At 40.6% G+C, this 26,181-nt stretch overlaps 1 protein-coding gene and 1 long non-coding RNA gene across 3 annotated transcripts; one reads left to right on the top strand and one right to left on the bottom strand.

Annotated features, from left to right (window-relative positions):
* Positions 1-12,188: 12,188 nt before the first annotated feature.
* On the bottom strand, positions 12,189-23,483 carry ADIPOQ (adiponectin, C1Q and collagen domain containing). Of its 2 annotated transcripts, none has more exons than XM_006200982.4 (3): positions 23,419-23,483; positions 15,082-15,300; positions 12,189-14,473 (listed from the first exon to the last, which is right to left on the bottom strand). In XM_006200982.4, the coding sequence occupies exons 2-3, from the start codon at positions 15,290-15,292 to the stop codon at positions 13,953-13,955; spliced, it is 732 nt and encodes a 243-aa protein (XP_006201044.1). In that variant the 5' UTR covers positions 15,293-15,300; positions 23,419-23,483; the 3' UTR covers positions 12,189-13,952. The 2 variants fall into 2 exon arrangements, with proteins under 2 accessions (XP_006201044.1, XP_072818555.1); XM_072962454.1 differs by lacking the exon at positions 23,419-23,483 and adding an exon at positions 15,429-15,559.
* On the top strand, positions 22,991-24,902 carry LOC140696797 (uncharacterized). Its single transcript, XR_012073314.1, has 2 exons — positions 22,991-23,142; positions 24,684-24,902. It is a non-coding gene; the product is annotated as an uncharacterized lncRNA (long non-coding RNA).
* The last annotated feature ends 1,279 nt before the right edge of the window (positions 24,903-26,181 follow it).

The raw sequence follows: 26,181 nt of genomic DNA, 5'->3' as shown, positions 1-26,181 counted from the left end.
GATACAACAGATTCAAATCTTGGTTCTCATGTTCACTGGGAGGGTCATAACTCCCTACACATCTCTCTCAATAAATGTGCATTTTTAATGACACTGCACTATAATAGGAATAGATGGGGTGCAATGGTACCTTCTTTTGTTGTAGCTGGGACATCAGGGACATTTTTGTCTCTTAACTGATCAGGTTACTACTTTAAAATATCTTAAATCTCTACTATGCTTGCATTCCAATGTCCCTTCCCTTCATTACTGAAGACAGGGAGTATGCTGTTGCCTGGACTGGGTCACAATTTCCATTTTCCAGAGAAAACACTCCCCATTGAAACCAGTTTGGCATGCAGACATGAACAGCATTGTAAATCATTCCTCATAGAATCATCCATCATGAAATAATTCTCTGAGAGAAAGTTTTCCAGTGTGGAAAAACAACTCAATAGAACTTTTTCTTCATTTGAATACCAGAATTCTTGCTTCCTTTTTTTGTGGCTGTAATTTTGTCATGAGTAAGGGAGACAGTAAGGTCTTTGTTATGCAGGCTCAAATTTAACGTATTCGTATTTACTAAAAATCAGTGTGTCTGCCAAGCAAGCAAGACTATGAACCAGATAATATCGTGCTGCCAGTAAGTCAAAGGGAATGTGTGAATCTGAGAAACAGCTGCTACTTCAACTCTCAGCTGAATACTGACTCACCCGTTGCCAGACCTCAGTTGGTCAACAGCTGTGTGTGTGCAGCAGCAGAATATTAAGGAAGTTTTCTACAAGCTCAAATTATAGAAAACAGTTAAGCTTTCATAAGCCTGGATTTTATAAAGTTTACTGTTAGTAACATCATTCAAACACATTCGTGAATCTGTGAGGCATTCTTCTCGTCTCCATTTTCTGGCTGTAATTAATACAGACACACCAGCCCAGAGTTGAGGTTTCCAAGTTGCTTGGGCCCTGACACCATTCTCCAAAATAGGCAGGCATTTTGCCCGATTTCTATCCACATCTGCCAATACATTTCATTTCTAGGTATAAACTTTATCCAAATAAGTCCCTGTGACACCCTGTTATAGACTGTATGTTTGTGTCCCCCTAAAAATTCGTATATTGAAGCCTAAATCTTCAATCTAACGGTATTTAGAAGTGAGGCCTTTTGGGAATTAATTAGGTCATGAGGGTGGAGTCCTCATGAATAGGATTAGCGACATTATAAGAAGAGACAGAAGGGAGGTGATTACTCTCTCTTCATCATGTAAGAACCCAGTGAGAAGACAGCCGTCTGCAAACAAGGAAGAGGACCCTCCCCAGACCTGAAGACCATGATCGCACCCTGATCTCAGACTTCCCAGCTTCCAGAACTGTGAGAGAGAAATTTCTATTGTTTTACTCACCTGGTCTGTGGCATTCTGTTATAGCAACCCAGGCTGCTATGTTTGCTCCTTGCTGGGCCTTGCAATAAATGCTGCACTTTCCTCCACCACAACCCAGTGTTAGTAGTCCAGCTTTACTGAACACAGGCAAGCAGACCTAAGTTTGGTTTGGGAACAAAACTAAATTCAGCAATATACAAAGTATATACATGATCAAATGAGGTTTATTCCAGGGAAGAAAGATTGGTTTAACATTTGGAAATCAATCAATGCAATTTAGCACATCCACAGAGAAAGGAAGGGAAATGATATGACTATCTTAAAAGATCTCCTGTCCCCTAAAAAAAATCTGCAAAAACACAACACTCATTCATGATTAAAAAATAATAACTCTCAGAAAACTATAAATAGAAGAGTGAATGCTTTCCAACTAAAATCACAAAGAAATGCACTCTTCCAAGTTCTATTCAACATTGTACTAATGCAATAAAGGAAGAAAAAAAAATAAAAGAAAGGCATGTATCAGAAAAGAAAAAATAAAATTGATCATGATTTTGTAGACAAAAAATCCCTGATAGTCCACAATAAAAACAATTAGAACTAGTAAGTGAGTCTATCAAGGTCACAGAATACAAAACCAATATACAAAAATCAATTATATTTTCATATACTAGCAACAAATAACTGGATATTGAAATTAATAAAAAAGCCGATTAAAAATGCCAATTATAATATTTAAAACATGAAATACTTAAGAATAACTATAACAAAATCTCTATAAGATGTCCTGAAAATTCAATACCATTTGACCCAGCAATTCTACTTCTAGATATATACCCAAGAGAAATGAGAACATACCCACACCAAAAAGTGTACATAAGCATTCAAACATAGCAGCATTTTTTATAATAGTCAAAAAGTGGGAATAACCCAAATGCCTTTCAATTGTTAAGTGGGTGAATAAAATGGGTTTCTATCCATGCAATGGAATATTACCCCACAATAAAAATGGATGAAGTACTGATATATGCTACAGTATTGGTGAAGATTGAAAACATTACGCTAGGGAAAATAAGCCAGTGACAAAAGATCACAGGTTACAAGTCCGTTTACATGAAATGTTCATAATATGCAAATCTATAAAGAGAAAGTAGATTATTGTTTGCCTAGAAGGGAGGTATAAGAGATAAGGCTGAACTGAGAGTAGAGAATGACTGCTAATGATTACAGGTTTCTTTTAGGAAGAATGAAAATACTCTAAAATTAGATTGTGGGGATATTTGCACTAGAATATCATTGAATAGTACTCTGCAATTAGTGAATTGTATTGTATATAAATTTTATCTCAGTAAAGCTATTTAAAAATCACAGGAGAAATTTTTTTCTTAACATTGGGATAGGCAAAAAAATTCTTAAAAGGTTACAGAACATATAAAGAAACTACAAAAGAAAAAGTTATAAATTGGACTCCATCAAAAGTTTTAAGTTTTGCTCTTCAAAAGACACCACTGAGAAAATAAAATGGCAAGCCAGAGGTTCGGAGAAAATATTTATGATGCTTATATCTGAAAAATGCCTTGTATTTGTAATGTATAAAGAACTCTTACAACTCAATAATAAGACAAACAACCCAATTTAAAAATAAGCAAAACACACAGACATTTATAACAGCTTTATTCATAATTTCTGAAATTTGGAAGCAACTAAGATACTCTTCAGTAGAAACGGATACTGTGTTACAACCAGATAATGGAACATTATTCAGCCTTAAAAAGAAATAATGATCAAATCATGAAAAGCCATGGTGGAATCATAAATGCATATAACTAAGTGAAAGAAGCCACTCGGAAAATGCTACATGCTGTATGATTCCAACTATATGACATTCTGGAGAAAACAAAACTACAGAGACAGTAAAAAGATCAGAGATTCCAAGGGGCTGGGGTAGGGTATTACTAGGTGGAGCAGAGAGGACTTTTAGGGCAATGAAAACACACTGTATGATACTATAGAAAGGATGCACTGTACATTATTGTACATTTGTCCAAATCCATAGAATGTACAGCACCAAGAGTGAACCATCACGTAAACTATGGACTTTGGATGATTCTGATGTGTCAGTTTGTTTCATTAATTGTAACAAATGTATTACACTAGTGGGGGTGTTGATAATGGAGAAGGCTATGCATATTTGGGAACAGAGGGTATATGAGAAATCTCTGTACTTTCCTCCTTAATTTTGCTTAAAAAGATTAAGTCTTTTTTTTTTTAATGAGCAAAAGATTAGGGACTTCACAAAAGAATATATACAAAGAGTCATTATGCACACTGAAGAAGTTCAACCTCATTGGCCAATTAGGAAAACGTAAATCAAAACCAAGATGAAATCTCACTTCACACACACTGAAATAGCAAAAGGAAAAAGACTGAAAATAAGTATTGGCAAGGACGTGGAGTACCTGGAACTCTCATATGCTGCCTGTGGAAATATGAAATGGTTCAACTACCTTGGAAAAGTAGTTGAACATTTTCTTAAAAAGTTAAATTTTCCCTTACCATTTGGCCCATAAATTCTACTTCTAGATATTTACTCAAGAAAAATAGTGATATATGTCCACAAAAAGATACACAATGTTAATGTACACAATGTTCATAATAGATTTATTCATAATAGTCAAATACTGGAAAAGTCTCAAGTGGTCACCAACAAATAGCTGGATAAATAAATTGTGTTATATCCTTAGAGTGGAATATTACTAAGCAATGAAAAGAAACAAACTACTGATGCAGTAAGCAACATGAATGCTTGCATGGGCTAAGACTGTCCTGAGTCTTGGCCTCCAGCAATACCTACTTACCTAAGAAGCCTTCAGCTGCTGCGCGCATTAGACTAGCAGTTCCCTTTGTGGGAAAATGTTACACAGAAAACCTTGTGGGTGTAATGGTCACCAGATCCCCATCATCACACATAACACTGTGCTGCTGCAGAGATGCCCACTCTCATGTTTTTGTTTTGTTTTGCTTTACTTTGATTTGGACTTTTGTTTGTTTATTTTTGAGAATGGGTCAGCAATTTAACTCAAAACTTGATTTTTTCCTGTCGTAACTCAGGACTTAGTATTTTTATCCACTAGTATGAGCTTTACCTCTAACTAGCTTTTTACCTTACTGCTAGGTTTGACACTTCCAATCTTTAAAACTATGTATCATTTCCATTTATGGGAATTATTGCTTTTTTGTTAGTTATTTAATTCACTGGTTTTGTTTCTTGAGATTAGGTGCAAGAAATGACATAGTCATACTGGTCTTACTAGTCAAATCTGAATAATGCCTTTTTTTCCTTCATTGAGGAGAGAGTCGGGGTGGAAATGGGTAGGTAGTAATAGTTTGCTCCTAAAAACCTTTTTTTTTTTCAGTTTATATAAGTGATACTTGTTTGTTATTTTAAAAAAGTGTATTTTTCTCTAACCATCCGTCTTTCTTCACATATTGGAAGCAATCTTTCCTGTGGATCATGTATCAAAAGTGATTCAGGTGGAACTAATTCCAAGCACAGATTTTCTCTGATCCTTCCATTGTTAAGAACAAAGAGAGTATATGTCCGTTAGACCAAGGTGGGCATGTGACACAAACAAGATAATCACAGACTACAGAGGGGTTTGATAAATATCCATCAGAAAAGCAAAAAATAAATTTAGCTCTGGTTTAGAGAGCTGTAAGAATCATGGAAGTAGACGTCTTTTTCAGCCATCTTCTCTGGTCTCACCTTTGCTCTAAATAATTGAAATGCATAAATCTTCTTTTATCACTTATTAAACTTTTTAATCTGTCTGTTCTTATGCCAGGAACACTCTGTTTTAATTACCATAATTTTTTAAATCTATTTTTCTTTGGGGGGGTGGTAATTAGGTTTATTTATTTATTTATTGAATGGAGGTACTGGGGATTGAACCCAGGACCCTGTGCATGCTAGGCACGCACTCTACCGCTGAGCTATACCCTCCCCCTAATTACTATAATTTTATAATATGTTTCATCACCTGGTAATGCTAGCTGTCAATCCCACCAATAACTTATTATTTTTTTTAATTTGTTCTTGTATTGTCTCACTTGTTTGCTCTTTTAGATGATCATCACACATGCAGGAAAAGCTAATACCTCTGAAAATTCACCAGCAGCAACAGAATAAGAAAAGGAGTGTAACAACAAGTTATAAACTTCAAAGTGTGGCTGTTGAGGAAGGAGACAAAAGATTCTGACAGAGCAAGGCACAGCTTCTAATCCCACTGCCCCCTTCTGCCCACCATGACCAAACCCAGGAAAGAAGTGGATTGGACAGATTCCTGAGGTCACTCACTAATACTCCCCAACCTGCAGTTAAACAGACTCAAGAAGTAAGCGAGCAGCCCAAGGAAACACTCCTCTGAGTATGGGCCCCATCTTCAAGGTCTCAGTAGAAACAGGAAGAGCCCCAGGGATGTGGGAGGAATCCGGAGGTATCCCACCATAGAACAGGATGTATGGCCAACAAGGTGGATTAATTCCTGGTACGAGACCATTAACATCATTTCAGAAAAGAGAGTAAAAACTGAGGTTACTCAACAAAGGCCACACAGCCCCCGGGGAGGTCTGCTCCTACTCTTTCTGCCCTCAGTCTCAGGAGAATGAATAGAAAGCAAGACCTTAGCCCCATCCTGTAGCTTGGAGGTGAGATCTGTAAGTGTCAGGGATGGAAATAATGGAGAATTCATTCTCACTGTCTTAGTGAGAGCTGAAGATCTTGAAAGACCTGCTCACATTCAATACAAGCAAGTTAGAATCAGTCATGTAGACCACAGGAAAGCAAGAGAAACACAACGTGCCAAGTAAGAGCCAAGAACCCAGTCTGGGAGGAAAAAAGATAGACACCAAGTGAAAATTTTTAAAAATACTTCCTGCAAGTGCCTCTTCTATGGAAGACTGATAAGAACATGAATAAAATAAGGCAGATCTCAAAGATAAGAGGTAAAGCAACAGAACATCCAGGACATTGTTAAGTAAGATTAATGGAAGCAGTCAGCCTTGTTTTGTACCCAGTTTTGATGAGGATGCATTTTTATGTTCTACTCTTTACTGTAATGCTGGACGTTGTTTTGAATGTGTTATACTTTATTATGTTAAGGAAATTGCATTCTATCTCTAATCCATGAAGTATTTTTAATAGCAAATGGTTGAACATTGACTCAATCTATTTCAGCTGGCATAAACAAGCTATTTTGTCAGATCTTTATTTTTTCTTGCATCACACTTACAAAGAACCTCAGTGCAGTCCTCCAAACTTGTCCACATGAGTGATGAGTGAGACGTTTCATCATATTTCCTTTTAGCAACCAGACTTTCTGTCATATAGCAAATTCAATGACTCAGTTTTTCAAACGTAAGTTTTTCCACTACTGTTATGCACAGGATTGCTGCCATTAGGGCTACAGGTTGTATGAATACATTATTCTTCAAATGTCCTGAAACTAGAAAGAATAAAGGGCCAGGGAGATGGGGTTCATTTTTTCTACAAGCATGAGCTGTAGAGTCAGGCAGCTCTGAGGATGAATCTTTGCTCTACAATTTACTAGTTGTAGCTTTGGATCATAACTTCATTTCTGTAAGCACCAGTATTATTCTTGTCTGAAATTGGGTCTATGCTATTTAATTTACAGGGTGTTATAAGGATTAAATGAAATAATGTATTTCAAGCAGGTACTTCAAAATGATAATTATTATTATTATCATTATTTTTAAAAAATATTGTGTCTGGCACATAATATATACTCAATAAAAAATCACTGAATGAATGAATGATCTCTAGAACTAATCCAAAGATGGAATAGGAAGTTTCTGCCCATAAGAGATTTCCAAGCTAAGAAATTAAGTGTCAATAAAATAAATATAGATGAAACTTGAATCCTAGGTTTGATTTCATGGGGTATAATGACTTAATTCTGTTATCTCATTAATAAGGATTCTTCCTAACAAGAACTCAGTCTGGTACCTGGGCACAGCTGTAGACTAATTCCTGACTTCTTGTTCCCTTTGGATACGAATAGTAGAAATCAACTCAAGCCAGCTTAAGTTAAAAGAGAAAATTGTACAAAAATCTGGGAACCGGTGTTTCATGTGACCCATGGGCAGGTGTACAACTGAATGCCAAGAAGGACAGGAACCAAAAGGTGGAAAGCTTCTGAGAAACAGATCTCTCGCTCTCACAGACTTACAGTTTTGTTTCTCTCTAATCTTGTTTTTTTCTCCACAATTGGGCTTCTTCTATCTCTAGCCTACAGGGCAGTAGGTGGCCACCCCTGAAACTCAAAGCTACATATTTTGCTTCTATCCTAATTCATATTCCTGGAGGAACCCTGGATGGCCTAGCTTGGATCAAACACCTGCCTGGATCCATTCAATGGCTTCTAGGAGAAAGGGATCAGATTGGACCACAGGGCTGCCTGAAGGGGTGGCCCGCAACAAATGGAGAAATGGAAGAGCAGCCAGAAGTTGTCTGCTTCACCCAGTCACAGACTGACCCTTAACCGGTTTACAGCCCTAAGTCTAACCATAAACTGAGCTGCACATAAATCTTAATCCTGGCCCTGGAATTCCACTTACACTGATCTTGTGAAACACATATAACTAATAAAGTGAAGTCGTCTCTGCATTTTCATTGCTTCACTTGTTTGGGAGGGGGGAAATGTGGTCTTTACATAGTGAATTTCATTCAAAATCATGTTTACTTGCTGTAAAATACCTGAGTGAACACTAAAAAGATCAAAAGAAAGAAATCTAATTCTTTCCAAATCTTACTAAACACCAGTATATTTCCAAACATTCCTAAGCAAAGCACTGTTTGAGTAAAATTTCTGAATTTGAAGGTAAATATTTCTGCTTTGATGCCTGTGGTGGAGTCATGCTGACTGCTTTATTCTCTGCACAGCAACTGATGTATTCTCATCAGTCACTCCCGGCACAGGAAAAATCAGAGACTGGGGTTATAATCAAGAATTTACTTGGTCCCAGACTCCCTTGATCAAGGAATTCTTGATACCCACCAATTTCTTTGTTCAACAGTGGTCTGTCTCAAGATTGGGCTTATTTTCTTTGATTTCCATTAACTTCAGGGTAATTTATATGCCTTCTTGGGGCTCCTGCTATGTCTCAGTCCCTTCCCTTTTTCCTTCTTCAGAAGTATCATGGGACAGGGATGTCTGGTATCAGCCAAGGCAGAGTAAGCCAACTGTAGTCTACCTTTCCCACTGATGACAACCAAAAACTCTAGACAAAATGCAAAAACAAATACCTGAACAGCCTAAAAAGTAAATATTAGCAGGCAGATTAAAGACTAAAGTCAAAACTTGAATAACAACTCATAGCCTGGGTGAGCTTTACATGATTTTGTTTTTTTTTTCTCTTTGTCTCATGGATTTGACCTGAAGGCAGGCCAAGTCCTGGAATTGTGTATTAGACACTGTTGGAAAAACTCCAGGAGAAATCACCTCTTACTAACCAGAAGACCAAGAAAAGCAACTCCTGCATGACACAGAGTAGAAGAGAAATCCCACTTTTTTTCATATTCACATTTCTCTTTTCTCTCCTAGCTCTGCCATGAGATCAGCCCCAACCACTGGGCTGCATTGCCACAGCAGCAGTGGCAACATGAGCTAAAGTTTGCCCCCTAAAATCATTCTCTCTCTCTCTGGCCAAGAAACCAGTGAAATGGACCAAGCTGTTCAAATAGTGTGGGATAATTCTTGCTACTTTCTTTCTTTTCTCTTGCTGCTTTAACCCAAAAGACAGCCTCAGTCACACAGGACAACACAATAGTCCAAGAAACTAAAACTCAGAGGAAACCTTAGGTTCTTGCCAATAAGAACCAGGAAAAGGAGGGTCCCTGGGGGCTGGAGAATATAGGGACATGCTAGAGAGGAAGGAGCTGGGAAAGGACATCTTCTAATTTTGTTTGGGATCCCACATAAGTCCCAGACTCAACCCCCAGAACAGACATACAGTACAGACCCAAAGAAGCATAGCAAAGCCTTCAAAAACTAAATGACTAAAGTCTCAGACTAAACTTTGAGTGGTGCCTGTGACAGATAGATACAAATAGCATAGCAAAGGCTTGAGACCCGAATTAGCATTGGAATCACCACCCTTAGAAGGTGAGACACAGCTTGGTCTCTGAACCTAAGCCAATCAGTCATGTGCTAACACAAACAAACAAAAATCCAACATCCCCTGAAGGATTTTAACAGAACTTGGAATTCCATAATATCCAAAATATTCTGGATACTATCCAAAATTACTCAATGCACAAAGAACCAGGAAAATCTGACTAATATTCAAGAGAAAAGATAGTCACCAGATGCCAACCCCAGTATGACCTCAAATGGAAACATGAACATTCTTGAAATAAATGGAAAGATAAAAGTTCTCAGCAGAGAAAGAGAATTTAAAAAAAAAAAGCTAAATGAAAAAATTTTAACTGGAAGACACATATCTGAAATTAACGATTCATCAGATAGGCTTAATAGTAGAACGGAGATGACACAGGAAGGAGAACTTAAAGATAAATCAATAGAAATTATACAAGAAGAACAGAGAGGAAAAGATTGAAAGAGCACAACCCTAGAGGTCTGCCAATGTAACATTCATGTTATCGGAATCTCTGAAAGAAAAGAGAAAAACAAAATATATTTGAAGAAATAATGGCAGAAAACTTTCCAAATTTGGTGAGAGATATGTTTATAGATTTAAGAAGCTCAATGAATCCCAAACAGGTTAAGTGCAAAGAAAACCACACCCAGACACATCATAATTAAACTGTTGAAAATCAAAGGTAAAGAAAATATCTTGAAAGCACCCAGAAGAAAAACGGATAAATTACACACAAGGAAAGCTATGACTGTAGGTATCGCGTCAGAAACCATGGCGCTCAGAAGACACTGAGACAACATCTTTAAGGTGCTGGGAGAAAAATAAGTAAGTAAATAAAGTGTTGTAAGGAAAAAAACTGTCAACTCAGAATTCCATATACACCAAAAATACCCTTCAGGAACGTAGGCAAAATGAAGACATTCTCAAATGAAAGAAAACTTAGAGAATTCACCACCAGCAGAATTGCTCTAAAAGAACTGCCTAAGAAAATTCTTTAGAATGGGGGGAAATTATACCAGAGGGAAACATAGAACTTAAGGAATGAAGAAAAAACAAAAGAAATAATGAATACACATATCTGGATAAATAGAGTATTTTTGTCCTCTTAAATTCTTTAAAATATGTATGATTTTTAAAATATGAATAATTTTGAAAAAATACAACTTTGTAATATTTCATTGCATACAGATGTAACATATAAAATGACTATAATGTAAAGGGAGTAGGATAAAGGACTCTGTATGGTTATAAGTGTCTATATTTTACTTGAAGTGGTAAAATAGTGCTTCCAAGTATACTGCGAAAAATTAGGTATATATGCTGTCATCCCTAGAGCAACTACTAAAAAATATCACAAAGACATACATGCTGAAGAGCCAATAAGTAAATATTCGATGATCCAAAAGAAGTCAATACAGCAGAGGGGGCAAATAGAAAACAAACAGAATGGTAGCCTTAAATTTAATCATTGAAATTTTGTTAAATATAAATTGTCTAAACAGCAATAAAAGAGAGACATTTTCAGACTGCATAAAAAAAAAAAGATCCCACCACACACAGTCTGTAAGAATACACATTTTAAATAGAACAATACAGAGTTAAAGTCACCTGATGGAAAAAGATACACTATGTAAACAGTGATCAAAAGAAAGGTAGAGTGCCTATAATAATAATTTCAGGCAAAGAAGACTTCATAATAGGGAAAATTACCAGAGAAGAAGAAAGACGTTATATAATGATAAAAGGGTAAATTCACCAAGAAGACATAATACTAAGTGTGTATGTATCTAACAAGAGAGCTCCAAAAATGAAGCAAAAGTTGACAGAATCAAAGAGAAATAGACGACTCCATGATTATACTTGAAGACATCATGTGAACATTAATCCTAAAACCTTTATCACAATTTGTCTCAGGGGGGTTTGTGTAGATTGGCGCTCTGTGTTTCCACAAAGAGCAAACCCTGGTCCAGAGAGATTTGAGTGTGTGTGGCACCGTGTCCAGTGCTGTGAGGATCCCACCCTCGGCAGATGTGGGACTGTGAGCATGGCTACTTGTGGAAGTTCTAGAAAAAATCAATAGTAATTTTCCAGCAGTATCTCTTTGAGAAACCTGAGAAAATTCAAACATAACATTAAGAGTTTGTTGTGGAAGTTGTTGTTTTTGCATTCACCATCCATTCTCCCACTCTGCTGTGTCCAGATTTTGCTTTAAGGAAAATATCACTTCTCTAGCTTGAGCCATAATCAATTACGTCAATAAGTATATTCCATCCTAACTCCAGTGATTGGTCAGAGACGAGTGCACAACTCAGCCGGAGCCAGTGGGATGCAAGGACACAGTTGCTGGGGCTTCTGAAAGACAGAGCTTCCTCTCTTCTCCTGGGGAACAACCAGGAAAGAGGATATCCTTTTGGCCAGCTGGTGTGGTGTGAGGTATTTTTCCATTATGCAAGAGGACACGGTTTTTTGTTTGTTTGTTTGTTTTGTTTTGTTTTTGCTTAAGTTTATTTGAGTTGGGTTCTTTGTCATTCACAAAATAGATTCTTGATTACCACAAGGTTTACTCTGTCAACCCTTTCTAAACCCCATGTCTTTCTGCAAAAATGAAAACAAAAGCCACACGATACAAGTGCTTCTACTTTTAATGCTGGAGAGTATCTTTACTTATAGAAAATAATGACATGCAAGCATTTTAAAAGACAAAGCTTATATGTAGAAATAGTAATCCCTAATGAACAGCAATACATATATAAAAGGAAATCATTCAGAATTTAAAACTGTAAGCAAAAAACTAGGTTTTCCATTTCTATACTTATACAGAACACTATTTGCTGCTTTTGCAAAAAAATTTGAAAAGCATCATTCAAGCTGTTGTCTCCTGAGGGGACGTTTACCACCATCAACCAGCTGTACTTTTTTTCTTTTTTTGAGGACTATTTGACAATTAAAAATGTATATATTTAAGGTGTACAGTTTGATGATTTAATATGATATACATTGTGAAATAATCACCATAATCAAGTTAATTAACATACCCATCACCTCAAACGGTTATCATTTTCTTTTTTCTTTCTTCTCTCTCTTTTTTTTTTTTTTTTTTTGTACTTAAAAGAATAAGAGTAGATTTAAGAGGCCCAAGTCTTCCCAGACCCTGCTGATACTCAAAGTAAAAACAGTTTCCAAATTCCTTCATGGGTTTTGTGTTGCAAGCTCAAGCTACTTCCTTGAGGGAAAATTCTCTAAGTGTTCTGGAAAGCACAGTCACTCCTAACCTCAGTGGAAAAGATTCAAGTTATCCAGTGGAACAAAGACTGGGTGTTTAAAATCAAGAAGTTCCTAAAATGAAAATGTTTTTATAGAGAAGGATTGGTTATATGGAGACTGAAATGAAGTAAATTCTGGGCAGATGTGAGGTTCGAGAGTCTGGTCTCTGGCATTTATCAAGGACCTGCCAGGGGACTCAGGATGAAGCAAGCACCGTTCTTTCTGGACAGTTGGCCCTGGCCCGGGGGAGGATGTCTCCCAGACCCAGGACTCTCAGCCAGGTAACACGTGGAGGGGCACAGAGTGCGAGGAAGGCTTGCAGAAAAGAGACATCACATTAGAGAAGCTTCTTGACCAGGTGGTCTTGAGGAACAGGGAAGATTTTAGCATGTGGAGATGGGGTTGATGTTCAGGGCCAGAGAGAAGAGCGTGGGGAAAGACAGAGAAGAGGAAGTACAGGGTAGTGCAGGGGCCACTGCATAGTCCACCTGGACTGGGACCTAGTCAAAGAGGCACCTTCTCTGAGGAAGCTCTGCCAGGGAAAGGGTTAGTGCATGGTGAAGCCTAATTCAACGGCCCCTGGGCGAGCTGGGTGGGAGACCCCTACCAACATCCCCTAAAAAGCCATATACTCGTTAAAAAGGGCACAGTATACTGGAAAAAGTCCATGGCCCTGGGTCTGATTTCTAACTCTGCCACCTAATGCCTGTGTGACCTTAGGCATTCACTTAACTCTCTCATCCTCAAGAGGTGAATAGTATCTTTCCTGTGTATTTCACAGGACTGGCATGAACATGAGGGAAAACAGTGGGCACAGAATAGCACTGTCAGCTACTTTCCTGTAGTTGGTTATCTTGTCATGTATGTGAAACTCCCCAGTAAATGTTTTTATCCTTCTATGACCACTTCATAATAGCTCCTTGAGGCCAAGGGACGTGCCTTCTTCAGGACTGTCCTGGGAACACAGTGTATGATTTTTTAATAAAGGTACTTGATGAATGAATGAATGAATGAATGAATGAATGAATGAATGCAAGATGTTCAGAGCCCTCTAACTAGATAACAAAATCAGTCTCCTAATGAATTGAAGACCTGTGGGCTCTCCTTTGACTTAGGGCCGTTTGGCATGGTGGAGATTATGAGTTAGTGGTGCTCACTCGGTGTCGTGGTAGAGAAGGAAGCCGGTGAAGGTGGAGTCATTGATATTGTCTGCATAGACCCCATTATTCTCTCCATCCCCATACACTTGAAGCCAGACCTCTTCACCCTTCTCCAGATGGAGAAGCACAGAGCCAGAGGCCTGGTCCACGTTCTTGTCCTGGTACTTGTCATAGGTGAAGAGCACGGCCTTGTCCCTCTTGTAGAGGCTGACCTTCACGTCCTGCAGGTAGACTGTGATGTGGTAGGAGAAGTAGTACAGCCCGGGAATGTTGCAGTGGAATTTGCCAGTGGTGCTGTCATAGTGGTTTTGCTGATTGTAGAAGATCTTGGTAAAGCGAATGGGAACGTTGGGGACGGTGCTCCGGGTCTCTAGTCCCACACTGAATGCTGAGCGGTATACATAGGCACTTTCTCCAGGTTCTCCTTTTCTGCCTGGGATTCCTGGAAAGCCTCGGGGACCTTCAATCCCAGTCACTCCAGTTTCACCAGTGTCACCCTTAAGACCAGCAAGACCTAGAGAACAGGAAGGAAAAAAAGAAAGAGAGAGCCAGAGAGAAGAAGGAAGGAGGAAAGAAAGGAGAAAGGAGGAGAGAAAGAGGAGGGGGAAGGTGGAGTATGTTTAGAATGTGTATTCTGGGAGCTCCAGCAAAAACCTCAAGGGGCACAGGGGGCCAAGGGGCTCCCTGTCTCAGAACCAGCTCTCCATACCCCACTCCTGGAAGACAGTCCTTCACGTGCATAAGGGCTCTGGTCCCCACCCACCTCTGCCCCTGTTATCAGGTGACCTTAGCCCCCCACGTCTGATTGCCAGAGTCTTAGTCTCCCCATCCCTTTCTCACCAGGGACTTGAGAGAAAGCACAGAGGGAAGTGGGTCCTAGGATCCCAGATCACAGGCCCTCTGTGGAGTCTGAAACATAGTTAGTCCCAAGAACCTGACTCTAAACAAAACACATTCTATGTGTATTTTTTTACTCCACGTCAGGCCACACCAAAAAGCTCGCTTCTTCCCCGAGCGTAGGACTCAGTCAATCACTGCTGCCCTCGTGCTGTTCTAGGAGCCGTCCCCCTCCTCCACTCAGGAGAAGTCTGTGATGGAGGAGGCCCAAGACTCTACTCTTACCTGGATCTCCTTTCTCACCCTTCTCACCATGGGCGCCATCTCTGCCATCTCGGCCAGGGATCCCATTGTGGCCAGGATGCCCCGGGATGCCCACCATCCAACCTGCGCAGGCCCCCTTGGGCAGGGGATGCGGGACTCCAGGCCCTTCAGTGGTTTCCAGGCCATGACCAGGCAGGGCCAGCAGTAGTAGAACAGCTCCCAGCAACAGCATCCTGAGCCCTGGAATTCAGATCTGCACCATCAGCCTTGAAAGAGCGGATCCCACCCAGCTCACCTAGCCAGACCCAAGCAGGACTCCGGCCAGCTCTGCAGGGTCCACCTCTGAGACCTGCTCTCTCAATACTCACCTCTTCCAGGAAGACTTTCCTGGCTCTTTCAGCCCACCTTGAGCTCTCTCTGCCCTGAAATTTGTAATATTTAGCATAATTCTTTGTGTGTAATCCTTCCTCCACCATCGGCGATGGTGAGACAGGACTCCTCCAATTTCTTCATATCTGAGCTTAGTACTAGGCACAGGGAAAGCTCCAAGAGTCCACTTGTCAGGAATTCACCCTTGAATTTTCCAGGAATGATGACTCAGATGATCCCATTCAACTCTAACCAACTTCCCGCTCTCCGGCTCCTTCCTCTTTCTTCTCTACTTCCCTTTGCTACATTTTCTATGCCTGTTCTTCCTCCTTTCTCTCCCATTCTCTTTTCTTCCTCTCCTGGGTCGCATGTAAGGCCATTTGGTATATTACACATGTGCACACATATTCGCTCACACACACGTATTCACCTTACACATATACGCACACAATGCACACGCATATACACACACACAGCCTTCATCAGCAAAGACACATTATCCCACGAGAATATCCACTGACCCTCTGCCTGCACTCTTAGCTGCACCTCCTCACCTGCCTGATCCTTACATAGCCTTCAGAACATGATGGGCTATCTTCTTTTAGGAAGTCCTCCGGGTCCTCCTTCCCCCACTCCAGGGTGCTGTTCCTTCTCTCCGCTCCCCAGCGCCCTCTCTTACCTCTAGCATGGCACTTCTTGCATTGTATTGTAGTTCCCAATTTGCTCACCCATTTCCCCCATTAAACTACAAGCACTGGGAGGCAAAGCCTAACCCACTACCAGCACAGAGTAGGGACTAAATAAATATTTTTATAGGGAAAAAAAAAAAAGAGCAAGAGAGCCAGAGAGAGGAGGGAAGGAGAAAGGAAAGGAGAAAGGAGGAGAGAAAGAGGAAGGGAAGGGTGGAGTATGTTTAGAATGTGTATTCTGGGAGCTCTAGCAAAATGCTCAAGGGGCACAGGGGGCCAAGGGGCTCCCTGTCTCAGAACCAGCTCTCCATACCCCACTCCTGGAAGACAGTCCTTCACGTGCATAAGGGCTCTGGTCCCCACCCACCTCTGCCCCTGTTATCAGGTGACCTTAGCCCCCCACGTCTGATTGCCAGAGTCTTAGTCTCCCCATCCCTTTCTCACCAGGGACTTGAGAGAAAGCACAGAGGGAAGTGGGTCCTAGGATCCTGGATCACAGGCATCACTAAGACCCTCTGTGGAGTTTGAAAGGTAGTTAGTTAGCCCCAAGAATCTGACTCTAAACAAAACACAGTCCATGTGTACTTTTTTTATCCTAAAGACTCACTATTTTTCATCATTTGCTCTTCTCTTATAGATTTCACAAAGCCTCCAGAATTGAGTTTGGCTTCAGGAGACAGCTCCTCTGAGAGAAAAGACCCTGATTGGCAATCTTACCCCCACAGACATGCGTGGTGCTTGGAATCCCACTCTTAAATGCCCATTACCGGGGGCCCTATAATGCCCTCTCCATGGGACACAACCAGCTTCTCTTTCATACATACAGATATATGAAACTCATCATATACATGGTAAGTTTATGTATACATTTATATATACATAAATGTTATATAGAAATAACATGTTTATATATATGCTCATCTTTCATATAAACATATACTTGTGTGTTCATTAAAAATAGTAAGATAAATACTTTGGAAACTACAGAACACAAAACAATCCCCATTCCCAAGAACCTTTCTTTTTATTCTGAAACATGGTGGAAATCATACTTTACATAGAAATTTTACTCCCCTATTTTTGCCTTGCCATTTTCCAGTTTTTACAACCATCATTTTAAATGCGCATGTGCTAGTCCAGCAAGTGGATATAGCCAAAATATACTTCAACATTTCCATTTTGTTGAACTTTGAACATATTTCCATTTCAAAACATTATTTTAAAATCTAAAAGAAACATCCTAATTGTAGAATAGATAAACAAGATTACACTGTATAGCACAGGGAAATACACACAAAATGTTATGATAACTCACAGAAAAAAAAATGTGACAATGAGTGTGTATGTGTCCATGAATGACTGAAAAATTGTACTGAACACTGGAATTTGACACAACATTGTAAAATGATTGTAAATCAATAAAAAATGTTAAAAAAAAAAAAAGAAACATCCTTAGGCGTATAGCTTGTCCCCAAATTATTTTTCTGCTATGACATGTTCCCAGAAGTAAAATTTCTGGACCAAAAGGGATGAACATTTTTAAGACTCTTGATGCATGTCCCCAAGTTACGGTTTGTCCCTCTGTCACTGGGCAGTACAGTAACGCATGTGTAAGACAGCCTTTCTGAACTGCACCCTCACCAGCTTCGGACAGAATCATCACAAACATTTTGTTGTTCTTAGTTTAGTGAGCAAAAGAAATGGTACCTCACTGCTTTGACCATTAGTGAGTTGTACATTTTATTAAAGGCCTATTTCCTAATTTAATTTCCTCATTTATGGTAGCTCTGTTAGTGTTCTTTCTCATTTTATTAGGGACACAATGTGCTTTTTGAATTAATTTATATCAACACTTTGTCATATGTGCTATGACAACTATCTCTAATGTAAAGATTATTCTTTTGTTTTGTTTGTCCTGATTTTTAAGTGACAGAAGTTTTAGTTTTTATATAGTCAACGCTGTTGATTCTTTTTTTTTTTTTTTTTTTTTTTTGCTTCTAAGTGTTAAACCGTTCTTATCCATAGTAGAGTTTTGGTAAATATTTTATTTTCTTCTATTGTTTGGTATATTTTAAATTTCACTCTTTAATTCATCTCTGATATTTTGTTTTGGTGTGAGCTGTGATCCAAGACAACAAGTGACTTCTTCCTATTTGAAGATGTGCTGTCTAAAAGACACCTTTAATTAAGTTAATCATTCCTCTCTCTATTGATCTGACGCATCGCTTATCACATGTCAGGTTCTAATATCATCTTATTCATAACGTGAGAACTGAGCAGAGAAGAGGGGCAGCACGGCAACTGAGACACGTGCTTACTGATTGGATGCTGCTCAAGGCGCTCTCTCACCATCAAGATGTACCTTTGTCGCCCCCTACTGGCTTTGGAAGGCTCAAGGGGCATTCTCTATAGCTGCTGGAAATAAAATGAGAGTTTAGGCTTGGCTTGTCCTAAGATAAAAAGAAAGAGGGAAGCCAAGAAGAGACCAGTCAAGACCCTTTTGTATTTAAGGAGTATACTTGTTCTGAGACTCTTAAGGCTGCATATGTCATTCAAATTTCCCACGATTTGTTACCTCCATCCTTTCCCCTTATGGGGTTAGCAATAAAACTCCTAGGACCACAGAGAGGCTTTGTGCTTGCTTTCTCCAGAAATGAGCAGGGAAGAAGGTATAGGCTGTGTTCTTTTCCACAGGGAGATAGGAGGAGAGAATCCAGAACATGAGAACTGGTGGAGGCAGCTACCAAGGGCCTCAAAGATAAAGGGTGACTGGGGACTTCCTCCAGCCATTGGAAGGAGTACAATGTTAGGTCTCTAGAGTTCTCTGCTTCCTCCTCCTCTTTTAAAATCAAGATTCTATTCTCCCAGCCCAAGGAAAGTCATTCTGTCCTCAAACACTTCAGTGGTATGGACAGATTTCTCCATTCACAGGAGCAACCAGTCTGGGTTCCATGACAGTGACATAGGGTGGAGGTACTGCAAAGAGGGATTGGGGTAGATGGACATTCAATCCTAGGATGTTTCTGATGCTAAGAACAGATTCTGACTGAAGAAGAAGGTTGTCATCTAACCGAGTTCTGGGTGGAAAAATCAGCAATTGATAACAATTGAAGGTCAGTGCAGAGATGCTGAATTTTTGAAAAAATTTATTACAAAATTATTTGTGCTCTCTGTTTAGATATAGCAATTATTACATTTCGATTTTTGAAAGACCTCCTTTTCCATAGGGAAAAACATTATTAAATGAAACTGTAATCCAAGACTATAATCTAAGACTCAATTATGCCTATAAAGAGACCATTTACATGAACCATGAAGCTAAATCCCAAGTACCACTTACAATTCTTTGTCTTTGTAGAATGCCATTTGTAAGTCCTCACCTCACTCAATAGCTCATTTAATTCTCACAACAATTTTGAGAGACAGAATAAGGTAGAATTTGTTCTCACTTGTAACATGTTTCAGCCATACATTTGTTGGAGGATTAAAAGGCGCAATCCACGTAAAGTACTTAGAACAGTCCTGACATGTGTCAGTGCTCAATAAATGCTATCTATGACTGTACCCATTCTAGAGATGAGAAAAGTGGGTTTCAGGGAGGTTAAGTGACTTGTCCAAGATTCCAGAGCTAAATGTAGAGGAACTCAAACGATGGCCTTCCAAAGCTCAACAATGGATCCTTTGACATAACCCAAAGGAGGAAAACAGCATCAAGGTCACACATCTGCCTATTCCACGCCACAGGATGGGGTGTAAAAGAGAAAACAGTGTAAAAAGTCCTCCAGATTATGATGCAGGTGGCCTGGCTTCTAGTCCAGGCTCCACCATTAACTCACTGGGTGACCTACCTGTCCCTAAGCCACCTCCCAGACATCAATGCTCTTTGCAGGCAAAGGTGATTATTAATGAATTGTTACCCAGCCTATTTCACAGTATTGTTGTGAGAATCAGTTGACTAAAAGTATGAAGATGTATTTTATAAACTTATGAAGTGTTCCACACTCATAAGTGAAGAGAAACAAGTGAATATTTATGGACCACCTGCTGTGGCCAATACTGTACATCCAGCACTCCTTTCATCTCATTTCACCCCCATGACTCCAGGGGATTAAGATTCAATTCCCACGAGAGAAATCCAAGGACCAAACAGGTTTAGTAACTTCTGCTCAAGGATAACAAGTGAAAGAGTACAGAAGTGCAATCTGAAATTCAAAGCCCAAGTCCTCTCTACTGCACTGGCTTTCACAGTGCACCGTGCACGGGAATCGATCTCCTCGCTTTCAAAATTATACAAGGGAAACAGAAACAGACTTGCAGGCATAGTAAATAATCCATGGTTACCAGGGGAAAGGGGGTTGGAAGGGATAAATTTGGGGGTTTGAGATTTGCAAATGTTAATTATTACATATAAAAATAGATTAAAAAAACAGATTTCTTCTTATAGCACCAGGAACTATATTCAGTAGCTTGTAATAACCTTTAATGAAAAGAATATAAAAACAAATACATATATGTATATATATTGTTGGAGGATATATAGGACATATATATATATGTGTTTAAGACATATGACTGGGACATTATGCTGTACACCAGAAACTGACACATTGTAAATAATCATACTTTAAAAAAATTATATAAGGGGATGTTAGGATGGCCTCTGGATCCTAAGAGGCCATATTATGATCTCTCATTTTCATATGTTAAGTTTATGAGAAATTCCACTTTGACCTGCTGGAATTTCAGTAACAACAGCAGAATCTTGTGCAATGCAAGGATGAGGTGTCCTTTGGGACTGGTAGGAGACAGAGTGGGATGGGGGAAAGAGGTCACCAAAGCCAGTGCCAACTCCTCCAGCAGGAAAGGGCACTAAAGCCCAGATCCTAGAGTCCCCAAGAACTGAGAGGGACCCCAGAAATCATCTCACCCCTGCCCTGCTTTTACAAAGGGAGGCTAAGGGGAAAGAAAGGGATATATTTATTAGAGCCTCATTGAAACTAGCTCTCACACTAGGAGCTTTCACACATTACTTACACTATTTATTATTTATTTCAATCTTTACAAGAACTCCAAGAAGCAAGGAAAATAACCCCAACTCTAGAGATGGGGAAACTGAGAGATTAAGGAGATGATCCCTGAGAGATTCCCAACCTGACTTCCAAACCAGTGAGCTTCCTGTCACATTACCCTGCTGCTAAATGGGCTTCTCAGACTCAGCTTCTTAGTCTGCTCCATGAGATCACGTTTAAGAGGAGGGACACGAGAAGACTTGAAGTTGGTAAGGGTACTTGGGAGTATAAATTGCATAAAGCAGTTTCAAACCAAATTTCGTTTAATCCTGATAGCCCTGCTTTTGAGTCCACTATAGAGAAGAATCTGAGATTCAGAGAGCCCAAGATGCTGACTTAAGATCTTGTAATTTTTGGATTGAATTAAATGAAACTGCCATTTTTAAAGGTCAAAAATGGTAGAATATCAGCAGTTTCACCTGATGCAACCTAATAACAGATGGCAGAACCAGGAATCAGCTAGGCTCAGCCTGGCTCCCAGGAGGGTTTCCTGAAGGCTTTCACTCAGCATGCCTGGGTCCCAACACACACACACACACACACACACTCTCTCTCTCTCTCTCACTTATATTCCCAAGGAACTGGTAAATCAGAGTACTCCTCCACCACATTTTTGGGATCAGTCTCTCTCCATGTGAAGGAATTCCTGATAGAAAGCGTCTAGTCTAAAACTCAACGGTGATCAGGGTGGAAGGAGGTGGGAAGGGATAAATTGGTAGTTCGAGATTTGCAGATACTACTATATTTAAAATAGACAAACAAGTTTCTACTGTACAGCACAGGGAACTATATTCAATATCTTTCAGTAACCTATAGTGAAAAAGAATATGAAAAGCAATATATGTATGTATATGTTTGACTGAAACATTATGCTGTACACCAGAAATTGACACACTGTAAATTAACTATATTTCAATTTTTTTAAAAAAAAGCCTTTTTGTTTGTTTGTTTAAAGGAAAGAAAGAAAGCTTCTAGTCTTCAAAGCTTCTACCTCCTGACCTCAGCCAGGTGTCTGGGGCTACTGATCTCCCGGCTTGACAAGAAGGAGGAGGAAGCTGGCCTACAGCCACCTCAGAAAGGACAAGAAGCAAGTCCTGGGTCTCTCTTTACGACTCCTTGAGAACTGAGGGAAGGGGCAACATGGACTGCCCACTAAGCTGTGGGGCTCCCTTTGCACTGCTCTGCTTCAAGGGCAAGGCTGACACCCTCATGCTCCTCTAGGCATATCGTGCCAGCACGAAGGCCCTCCCGCTCCCCAGCACTGCTGGGAGGAGCCTGCTTTACCCCTAACGGGAGGAGTCACCAGGAGTGAGGCGGCTGCACCCCTGGCGAGGCTTGGTCCCCAGACCAGGGGCTGGGGTCCTCTGACACTTGAGGGCAGGCCTGATCTCTAAAACCCCTCCCACTCCGGCCTCTGCGACTGTAGCTGGAAACAGCCAGGATGCCTCAAATGCCGCTGGGGCGAGCAGGACTGGGCTTTGCAAAAGCCAGACAGAGCCAGTTGCTTTTGTCAGAAAATGTCTGCTACAAATAAGATTATTCATAAGCTCCCAGTATATGCCAGGCCCCTCGCTCACTTCACCTCGCCAGAACTTCTCGAGCACCCTGGGAGATATCCCCGCATGGGTGTAGACACGCACGTATCTACAGATACCCCCACGCCCACAGAGCGCGACCGTGCCTCACCCACCTTTGTATCTCACCCACTCTACCCAGTGTCTGGTCCGTAGAATCTGCTCAATAAACGTTCCTGAGTAGAATCAGGGGTAGAGCTAGATTCCAAACTCAGTCTGAGGTCGGCGCTCGGGCTTCCCTCAGGCTGCCTCTTCGTGAGCTTTACTTTCTCTGCCCTCTGCGGTCAAGCTGAGAAGTGACTTGTCCCCTTCTCCTCTTATTTAATTGGACTTTATTGCTGGGCCATCCCTCTCACTTCATTGACCTCAAACTTTTCTTTGGTGAGTCTTCTTAGTACACCTGAACTGGGCAAAGTTCAGGATGGTCCCAGGCATTCTGACCAGAAGGGACAGTCCCTTTTCTGTTGGAGCTGTGGGAGCAACAAGGAAGAAGCCGGAGGCCTGTGTGCCTCCGCCAGTGCTGCCCCCACCAGGGTTTTGACTGTATCCCTCCCCACCCTGCTACAACGGGAAAGCGCGGGCACATCCCAGCCAGAGGCTCCATTGCAGAGCAGCCATCTTCACCTCCAGCCTAGAATTTGAATCAATTGTCCTTACCCTCAGTTGTGGACTCGGAGCCCCAGACTGCCGTCAGGAATGGAGGCAAGGAGGAGATGGCCCAGCCTCAGCAGCTGGTATTCATGGAGACAGGCATTCCCCCCCCCACAGTTATCCCTTCTGATTGGCCAGCACAGTGAGCGCCAGAGACCAATGGGCGGGCCCTGGCCCCTGGCAGATGCCTCAGGTCTCCGCCCCGCGTAACCTGGTGCAACCCAGTTTGGTCTTGGGAAGCCAAGTGGGGCTTCAGTCACAACACTCATGTTTCTAGACCTTGGCCCTTAGTTTTGCCTCTTACAACAGCAACAGAAGACAAGGCCGAGGGTCAAGACCAGAAGGAGGAAAACAAGATATTTCCTCATGTAAAATGAATTGCCCACTGGTCCAAGAGACCTCCCCCTCCCCATTTGCCCTAATAAGTCTGGGGCACCAATTACCACCATCACACTCCTGCTCACTGTGCACGATGAAATGTGATATGGTGTGGTTTAGCCATTGGCCTTTCAGAAGGGGGAACAGTCAGTGGGAGCTGCAATATAGAAAGAAATACAATGGCAAGGGATAAATCCAAATCCCAGGGACTGGGAGTTTGAGATTTGCAGATATTAACTACTATATATAAAATAGGTGAACAACAAGTTTATACTGTATAGCACAGGGAACTATATTCAATATCCTGTAGTAACCTATAATGAAAAGGAACATATGTATGTATATGTATGACTGAAACACTATGCTGTACACCAGAAATTGACACAATACTGTAAACTGTACTTCAATTTAAAAAAAGAAATACAACACATCCTCTGCTTTTTGGCCTGAACCCCAGATTAGAGAAAGACTTTGTATGTTAATTTTGAGAACTGAGGTGAGGGGATATTTCTGGGGTCAGGGCCAGATTAAGAACTTTAAAGTCCCTGTATTCCAAATGAGTTTGGAGTCCCCACCTGTGTGTGATTCAGAGTCAATATATCAGAAAACATATTAAATAGGATAATAGAATACCATCTTTCAAGGTTTTTCTGGTTCCAAAGTTTTGGATAAGTTTTTGAAAACTACCTTTGTATGTATGTATGAGTCCTCATTTTGCCAGCACCTTAAATATATGCCTGATCCACCTATTGGTGAACCCTGCTCTGGGCTGGGAGCAGCATGGAGGACCAGAGGTTGTAACCCACATGGGTGTTCCTAGAAGGCTTAGGCTTAAAATGGCAATATTCACACCCTGGACTCTTTCATAGCAAACCCACATTCTGTTTTTGAAGGGCAGGATCACAGCCAGTTTCTGCAAGCCACGAGTTCTGATGCATTAAATCATGACCCCAGCAAGGGCTTTGGATGCCGGCACCAACTCCTATAAGACATTCAGAAACAGAATGTTCTCAGGCTGAGCAAGTATCTGCCTATCCCTGAATACCACCTCTACTGGCCACACAGAGCCTAAAAATCTACCAGCAAAGTAAAGTAAAAGTCTAAGCAAAGGCCTTGGTCTCCTGTTATTATGCAAGTATTTCTAGAGAAGTCACAGTAGGTAGGCCTTTGAGATTGGAGCCATCGTGAGTCTCTTTCCAAGGGCTCAATGGCTTAGGTGAGGGACTTATGAAAATGACGTTCTAGATAGTTTACTGGATAGACTGGACTGAGGACAAAAGACAGAGAAACTGCAGCAACTCTCAATTACATCAGTGCTTTATTTTTACTGTGGCATTTCTTATTTAGTTGGGGTTTGTGTTGCTATCTCTCCTTTCTAGAACATAAATTTCATGAGAGCCATGCCTTGCCTGTTCCATGTTTTATCCCCAAGCCCCAAAATAAGATCTGGGACAAGATGGGCAACGATAAATGCTGAATCAAAAATAAGGGAGTGATCATATTTAATCTTCCCTTGGAGACAGCTGAGGCTATCTCCTTTTTTACAAATCAAGTGTCTGGAGTTCAGTGAAGTAAGTGACTTATCCAGGACAGAGATCCAAGATTCGAACCTAGTCTGTTCAACAACAAAACACATATGCTTTCTAGAATGTTATGTCCCTCACCCCTCCTAATAAGACCCTAAGATTCATGCACATACTTCAGGGCAGCTTTGGGGTTGGCATAAAAAGTATCTTTATTCCAATCTTTCTGATCTTATGGGAATACAGCTGGTTACAGCAGGCTTTAACTATTGCACAAGATAGAATGACTTTAGCCCCCAAATCACACTAACACTGTGCTGGTCTGGCTGTCAGCCAGTGACATTTTGAGGCCTCAAGAAATCAGCCATTCACCACAAAGGCCGTCTTGTGGAGAGAGGCAATTCAGCTGCATACTGGTTTAGAGACTACAACTGAAAAACATTCAGCCAGTGATGCCCTGAGGCTAGTCTTTTTCCCAAAACAGAACTGTTACTACCTCAAGTAGAATAATCAAATGTGATCATTTTCTCCAGGGTATCATGGCTACTGTTCACTCCCTGTTCAGCATGTGAACTGGGATATTGACACAGCAGGTCACGTGATTTGGTTCCCATAAGTATGGTTAAGTATTGCCATATTCTTGCCTAATTGTGGTTTTTTTTTTAAAAATCTCAATCAAAATAACTACACATAATCACTGTTTTTGAAAAATAATCCAGAAGATCGGAGCAAGACAAGAGAGGAAGCACATGCTGCAGCCTTCCACTCCGTCCCCAAATCCCTAGAAATGGAAAAAAAATTCTTTTATTTCTTCCAAAGTCTTGGCTAAAATTGTACTCCATCCAAGGCAAACTCAGATACTAATTTT

Source organism: Vicugna pacos, chromosome 1 (genome assembly GCF_048564905.1).
Source record: "Vicugna pacos chromosome 1, VicPac4, whole genome shotgun sequence".
NCBI classification, from domain to species: domain Eukaryota; kingdom Metazoa; phylum Chordata; class Mammalia; order Artiodactyla; family Camelidae; genus Vicugna; species Vicugna pacos.
Note: the sequence above shows the minus strand (reverse complement) of the source record. Positions and strands in the feature narration are given on the sequence as shown.